The sequence below is a fragment of the Podarcis muralis genome, chromosome 5, assembly GCF_964188315.1.
Source record: "Podarcis muralis chromosome 5, rPodMur119.hap1.1, whole genome shotgun sequence".
NCBI lineage: Eukaryota > Metazoa > Chordata > Lepidosauria > Squamata > Lacertidae > Podarcis > Podarcis muralis.
The window spans coordinates 82,085,712-82,093,360 of NC_135659.1; the positions used below are offsets into that span (position 1 = coordinate 82,085,712).

General features: G+C 45.0%; 1 protein-coding gene across 1 annotated transcript in view; it reads right to left on the reverse strand.

Moving 5' to 3' along the window:
* PTGIS (prostaglandin I2 synthase) overlaps positions 1-7,282 on the reverse strand; it is a 43,156-nt gene extending 35,874 nt beyond the window's left edge. Inside the window, exon 1 of the mRNA XM_028735165.2 lies at positions 6,507-7,282. Within this exon, the coding sequence (XP_028590998.2) occupies positions 6,507-6,595 (89 nt within the window). The 5' untranslated portion in view covers positions 6,596-7,282. The remainder of the gene's footprint in view (positions 1-6,506) is intronic.
* Between the last annotated feature and the right edge of the window lie 367 nt (positions 7,283-7,649).

A 7,649-nucleotide genomic window follows, 5' to 3' on the forward strand; every position in this document is an offset into this window, starting at 1 on the left:
ACATTGGCACGCCACAACTTTACATAATCACTGCGTTTTCTGGTTTTGGCTACCAGACAAAATAAAGCAAAGGATGCAGGAATCCTGAAATAAACTGTCTCCCCCACCCACCCCCAGTTTCTACTGTACAAGACAATTTACAAAGAAATACATTCTGTCCTGTCAGTGGGAAAATATGATGGACAGACATTGTACGCTATTAGCAGATGGAAATAGCATCTTATTGATTAACTAAATAATCAAATATGGTAATTAAATTTATATCCCAACCTTCCTCCCCATGGAGACTGGGGTGGCAAAACAAACACATCATCATCATCATCATCATCATCATCATTATTATTAAAAAAGAAATTTAAAAGAGTTCTAATATATTAAAAACAGTTCTAACGCAGAAGCAGACAGGGAAAGATCTCAACTTAAAAGGCTTGTTTGAAGAGGAAGGTCTTCAGCAGGGGCCAAAAAGACAAAAAGAGATGGTACCTGTCTAATATTCAAGGGCAGGGGTCTGCAACCTGTGGCTCCGGAGCCACATGTGGCTCTTTTACACCTTTGCCGTGGCTCCGGGGCGGATACTAGCGAGGGGAGGAGGCGCATTGTGTGCCCCGACACTCCCCACTGTGGCGGGCGCTGTACTGGCTGTGAAGTCGCATGGGGGCGGTGTGTGCGTTAGTCACGTTAAATTAACTTGTTAATTTAACATTTATTTCTATGAGGAGGAGTAATTCTGAGGGGTCAAACAAAGAAATAATAAAAAAGTGACAAAAAAGTTATTTTTATAATGACGAGTTTTGCGGCTCCCAGTTTTTTTTCCATCGGAAACAGGTCCAAGTGGCTCTTTTTGTCTTAAAGGTTGCAGACCCCTGTTCAAGGGGAATATTCCAAAAGGTAGGTGCCACAAAACTAAATGGGGTAAATACTTTTTTTCCCTCAAGGTCCATCCCCAGTAGTGCATTAAAAAAAAGTTTTCTATAACAGCAACAGTAAATAATAAAGTTTAGGTATGTTTATTGAATTTTTAATGATGGTCCAGAAGAACACCATCATCAGTGATATAGAAAACTGCTGAGAGATCCTCTTCCCTCTCCCTCAAAGGTCATCCATCAAGGTGATCAGGGCCAATTCCATGTCAGATCCAGACTGAAATGAGTCCAGATAATGAGAGTTTGAATCCAACAACATGTGGAGGTTCTCCACCCCAGTTACTTGACACTTTTGTGCCAATGTTTGTGTGTGTGCCTATGGTATCTCTTTATTAACAACACCGAATTGTACAATATATTCAAACCAATGTACAACTACTCAAAACAAGAAATCACCATCATCAAGAATTTATTTAAAATCATAATACTACGATCGCTAAGACTAAATACTAAAATACAGTGCTTTACAGGGCATCTAGCAAGCAAAGCTGTTTCTCCCCCTTTGCTTCCTTCTTTATTTGTCCTACTAGTTTGGGACATTTCAATTTATTCCAAGATTAACAAACAGTTCTGAAGAGTTGGACTGGTGCATAGAGACACTTTGTATATGCTTACAGGATTTTACATTTCATGACTATTACTCTTTTTTTAAAAAAGGAGGGGGAGGCATTCCTCCCATTTATTTTCTTATTTCTGCTCTGTTTTCCCTCAGTGAGACCAAATAAGAGGTATGGAGTTGGTGTGATTTAGATTTGGAAAATGGCAGGAGAGAAAGAGTTAACCCTCCCTCCCTCAGTACTAAAGCACAGACACACCCTTTCACCCCCCACATAAGCACAACCCCCCACACACACACCACCAACAAATTTTTTTTGTTCCAATAAAACAAAAAAAGAAAATAAATGTTGTGAAATTGTATCTTAAACCCCTGTGCTGTTTGGCCATCTCCTTCCTTGAACTTCAATGTGCAAACTGGAAATGTCTTAATCCTCCCATCAACCTCTGCTTTCTGCTTCTCTGGTGCCCTGTGCAAAAGGGAGATGTGTTGCCCAGTTTGGGTTGGTGAATTCTTTTGCTGGTTTTGTGGAGCTAGCAGACAGCTGGCCGCATTTCCCCTTCTCGCCTTAGGGGCTTCCTTAAGCAGATCACTGGGACAATGACAGAAGCTGACTGCCAACACAAACGTCTTTTGAGCAGATAATCTCACACATACAGCAAGGAATGGGGCAGGAACAGCTTGGCTCAGTCTTGAAGTGAAATTCACACGGCAAGAGTGTGGTCAGATCCTCTCCTTTCAGTGTTTTCAAAACTTATAGTCTTCTGCCGCCGGCTGATTCTTCCTTATAATACCCATTAAGTCGGTTATGTATACTTTTAAAAGCTCAGACTTCTCAACAAGTCCTGTACTTGTGAGGATAGAATGCATAAGAAGAAGCTTGCCAAACCAGCCTTTGCTGCCCAGTTAAGTACAGTGGTACCTCTGGTTGCGAACAGGATCCGTTCCGGAGACCCGTTCACAACATGAAAGGAACACAACCCGCAGCAGCGTGTCTGTGCACGTGTGGGTTGCGATTTGCCACTTCTGCGCATGTGCGCGGCATCGTTTTGTGCGTTTGCGCATGCGCGAGTGGTGAAACCCAGAAGTAACCCTTTCCAGTACTTCCAGGTCACCGCAGGACGCAACCTGAAAAAACATAACAGGAAGCAAACGTAACATGAAATATGACTGTACCTCGATTGAGCACCACCAAAGAAGTTGCTCTGTGCCACAGAACAAATGGGTAGGCCAGGGGTAGGCAACCTAAGGCCCATGGGCCAGATGCGGCCCAATCACCTTCTCAATCCGGCCCGCGGATGGTCTGGGAAGCAGCGTGCTTTTACATGAGTAGAATGTGTCCTTTTATTTAAAATGCATCTCTGGGTTATTTGTGGGGCATAGGAATTCGTTCATTTATTTTTTTTTCAAAATATAGTCCGGCCCAGGGAAAGATTTATGGACGACAATGTAAAGACCCCTTCATCGTCTGTTTAACTCGTTGCTCGTTTTCCCTCCTTTTTCTATTTTGTGGGAAGAAGGTTTTGTTGGCATAGTATGTAATGAATTTTAATATTTTTAACTATTGTAGTGTTGATGTTTGTGCACAGGCATGGTCCTCACAATAAACGAATTTTGATTGATAGTCCGGCCCACCACATGGTCTGAGGGACGGTGGACCAGCCCACTGCTGAAAAAGGTTGCTGACCCCTGGGGTAGGCCTTCCCCCCACACTCCTCACCTAACTGCTACATAGGAGAACAACAGCCAGAATTGTGAGTGAGCTGCTGCTGCTGCTCTGTGGTGGACTGTGGGCTGTACTGAAAACCCAAAGGGGAAGCAAGATCTATGAGAGCGTTAATGCTGGGAACCCTTCTTCCTATGCTCAGGTTGTATAAAATAAAGCTATTCATTCCAAGGAAATCAAGACCTCAGTAAGTGCAGGTAGCTGCTTGAAAATTGGGTGGGAAGTAACAATATCCACGTCCGCTCTGAATTAAGTCTCATTCACTTTAACAGGACTTACTGAATATAGAATTGCACCCTTACACTAGGCATGTCCAAAGTCCGTTTTGGAGGCCTAATCTGGCCTGCCGTTCAATTTAATCCATCCCCTGTGGCAGTATATGTCCTGGGGTAAAATCCCCAAAAAAGCTCAACTACTTCAGTCCTAAAAAAACCCAACTTCACTCAGCCCTCACGCATGTTCACTTCACCAAATCTGACCCTCTTTGAAAGAAGTTTGGGCACCCCTGCCTTACACTGTTAACCTGGAAGTAAACTCCACTGAACTAGGTTGGACCTGCCACAGAGTAGACATGAAGAGGATTATGGTTTATGGGTTGTGGCCATTGCTAGTCCTGCTTAGAGTAGAACCACTGAAATTAATGAATATGACTATCTTAGAGCCATTAATTTCAATGGGTGTGCTCTGTGTTAAACATGCTTTCCCAGAAGTAAGTCTCATTGAACTCAGTGGGAATTATTTCTGAGTATGCATGCGGAGATTGCACTGTAAATGCTTTAGGCTGCCCATTACCCTGAAAGCTATTTTCTTAAAGAAGGTGGTGGAGGGGAAGGAAAATAGTAATAGCAAACTCTTCCGTTGTTAACCTGTTGCAAGAAAACTAAGGAAGAGTCTTAAAGGAGCCCTAAGATTTTGAGTTGCTTTAATAAATGATTTTTATTTATTTGTATAGTACCACCTATGTAAATAGCACTTTACAGAGGAACATAAGAAAACAGGTGTCCCTATCTAAATCTTCTCTGGCATCTGCCTGCCCTGAGCTTCCTTGGAAGCATCAGGAAAGGAAATTCCAGAAGCTCCCTCGACACATCATTCCAGAACAAAATGCTCTTAGAATTGTGGATAGGTAAGAATACTCTGGGGGGACCACACATCAGTGGGAAAGCACATTCCAGGCTTATTCCTTGGCAGGCTTGCTGAAATGTACATCAAGAAACAGCTCGGGGAAACCTTTTTCCTAAGACCCTAGAGAACCTCCACTTATCCGAGTAAACAAATATATATTTTACATGTTCTTTCTTACTATAAATCCACAATACAGGACACCATCATATACAGCATGCAGTAGAGAGATCGCTTCTGTCCCTCCTGATAATGCTTTGCATGCAGCAGATTTATCAACTATATTTCGAATGGTTTGCAGAGGGTCTTTCTCTCTGTTATGCTGGTGGTTGGACACATCCCTGGCTTCAAGGTGTGAAATGGAACTGGATGGGATAGGGATGCCCTCTATATATAAAAGTGGACTCCTGGGCATTTTAAACTCAAAAGGTTTTATTCAGTGCTAGTCCTGCTCAGCATAGACCCATGGAATTTATGAGCATGGCTAACTTAGGTCCATGAATTTCAATGGGTCTATCCCACGTAAAACTTAGTTGACTACAACCCTACATACGGTAACTTTGCGCCTCTATCCTATTTCCATGCATGCATTAACATGCTAAATGCAGGCCAGGAAGACAATGCGGCTCAAATGTACATATTATCTAGAAAACTTGGAAATGACATTTGGACAGCATGTCCGCGATGCAAATCCACAAACCTATATTTGTATACTACCCATAAAACTGAGTTCTCTAGGTGGTTCCATGCCGGCAAATAAATCTAGCACACATATGCTGGAGGGGTAGCTCTGTTTCTCTGTTGCAGCAAAAGCAACAGAGTACAGTGGTACCTCTGGTTAAGAACTTAATTCGTTCTGGAGGTCCGTTCTTAACCTGAAACTGTTCTTAACCCGAGGTACCACTTTAGCTAATAGGGCCTTCTGCTGCTGCCGCACCGCCGGAGCACGATTTCTGTTCTCGTCCTGAAGCAAAGTTCTTAACCTGAGGTACTATTTCTGGGTTAGCGGAGTCTGTAACCTGAAGTGTCTGTAACTCGAGGTACCACTGTACTGTGGCATCTGAATGACTAACAACTGTACAGTATTATGGAACAAGCTTTTGTGGACTACAGCCCACCTCATCACAGTCTTTAAGGTACCACAAGACTGTTTGTTACTTTGTCATGCACGTTTATTGATCCTCAAATGATGACTCTTGCCACATGGTAAAGACTGACAGATTGGTCTATGGCATAAACTGTCATAGACCAGAGCAGCTTCATCAGATTAATTAAGCATTATCTTCAGATGATAGATATATCTGTTAAAACACATGCAAACACAGGAGTAACATCCAGCACCCACAGATTACGGCATTATTAAGAGTCTCATGCACTTCTGGCTGAGCTATCCTAATGGTGTTCAATCAAAGCATTATAACACACTAAAATTATTATTTTTTAAAAAAAGATACAAAACGAATGACCAACACTAAATGCTCCCCCTTCAATAATAGACCAACTTTTTGATTTGCCTCTTCAATCCTGCCTCAGGTCCAATCCCATTTTATGTATTTCCTTATGTCCTTTTACTTTATTATGCCACGTTGTTCCATTATGGAACCCAATACTGCAAACATATATTATATACAAAAGCAAAAAATGAAACAGAAAACACGCAACTCTCGAAAGAGTTCACAAAAAGAATAAAGCAATGAAATTATAAGTGAAAGCAGTTTTTTAAAGGCTATTTAAAGCATTCCAAAATAATTAAGATAAAAAATAAGCTAAAAACTAGGCTAAGACACGTGCCAACATTCTACATGCCTGGATAGGCTTGCTGAAACAAACATGTTTCTAACAGGTGCCAAAGAGTACAGTGAAGGCGCCTGCCTGGTGTCAATAAGCCGGGAGTTCCAAAGTGTAGACCGCCACGCTGTCACCCTAAAATACCGTCTTCTTACAAATGTTGATGGAGTATTAAGGGGCACATGTAACATTGCCCATTTTAAGCAGTTGAATGGGTATCCATGGGTCTAAGGCGACCTCGCAGGTAAGATGTTTATAAATCTCCCAGGAGAAATGTGCCACATCCAGACCTGGCGAGCTCCAGCGAAGCCGAGTGGCGCTCTCCTGCGTCCTCAGCCCATACCTCGCCGGAACAGGTGGAAGCCGCCGCGAACCCCAACCGCTCACTCACCGCGCTCTGCCGAAGCGAGAAGCCAGCAGCAGCAGCAGCACCAGCACTAGCAGAAGCCCCAGCAAGCCGGCGGTGAGGAGCGAGGCCATGGCACGTCGGGGCAGCTCAGGAGAAGCCGGCGCCGCGATGGAGACCTCCTGCTCTCGGGCTCAGCCTTGCGCTCACGCTGCCTCTGCACGCGCTTTTGAGTTCCTCGATCCCCGCCCCCGAGGCTCCTCTCTGCCTGCCCCCACCCGTCCAACCGCAGCCTGGCTGGCCAACAGACCGCAAAGCCCTCCTCGAAGGCGGCAGCAGCAGCAGCGCCTTCAAGCCGTCCCACCGCCTGGGAGCGTAGCTCTGCCTGCCTCTCCAAAAGAGGCCGCGCTCCCTCTTCCCTTGGCTGTCGCCAAGGCAGGTGATGCTGGCAGCCGCCTTCGCCGACCCCGGCCCTCCCTCCAGAAGCTCCAGGAAAGGAAGAAAGGCACGGCCGCGATCCCAGGTGGGGCAGGCAACGTCGGTTCCCGGGCTTCACTTCGTCTCCATTTGGGCGAGCCAACGGTTCCAGTGTGCGTCGCGCGCCCAGAGCGCGTGGATGCCACACGAACAACCTCCAGCCTCGCCCAGTGGACGGGTGCGAGGCTGCGATTTCTTCCCGGGAGTGGTTGGGTCGCTCTTGGGGTATGGGTCGCACTGGAGCCCTCTCAGGCCTCCAAGAACAAAACAAACAATCAATCAACAGTGCCAGGACCGCGTAAACGCGTAACCGTGGTAAGCCTTCAGAGGTCTCTGGGAGTGTCCTCAAGCCCAGAGTTGGCACTTTCCTCTTTGGCTGGGTTCACACTCCCGTTTGCACTGAGCTCACTGCATTTCCAGCGCTGGGTTTTCAATCCCTGTTCACACGACCACGTTATCCGAAATGCACCTCTCTCTCTCTCTCTCTCTCTCTCTCTCTCTCTCTCTCTCTCTCTCTCTCTGCTTCATTATAAAATACTACTGTTCGCTGAGTTGTTTCTCAAACCAGCTTCATGTTCAGTCATCTCTAGCCAAGGGGTGAAAATACCTGTGTATAGGGTAAAAACATCAAGCCTGTCAATGCTCCCTAGTGTGTACAGAAACAGAAACGATTTTGACCCTAATGAAGCCATGCTGATGTGAACCCTTAAT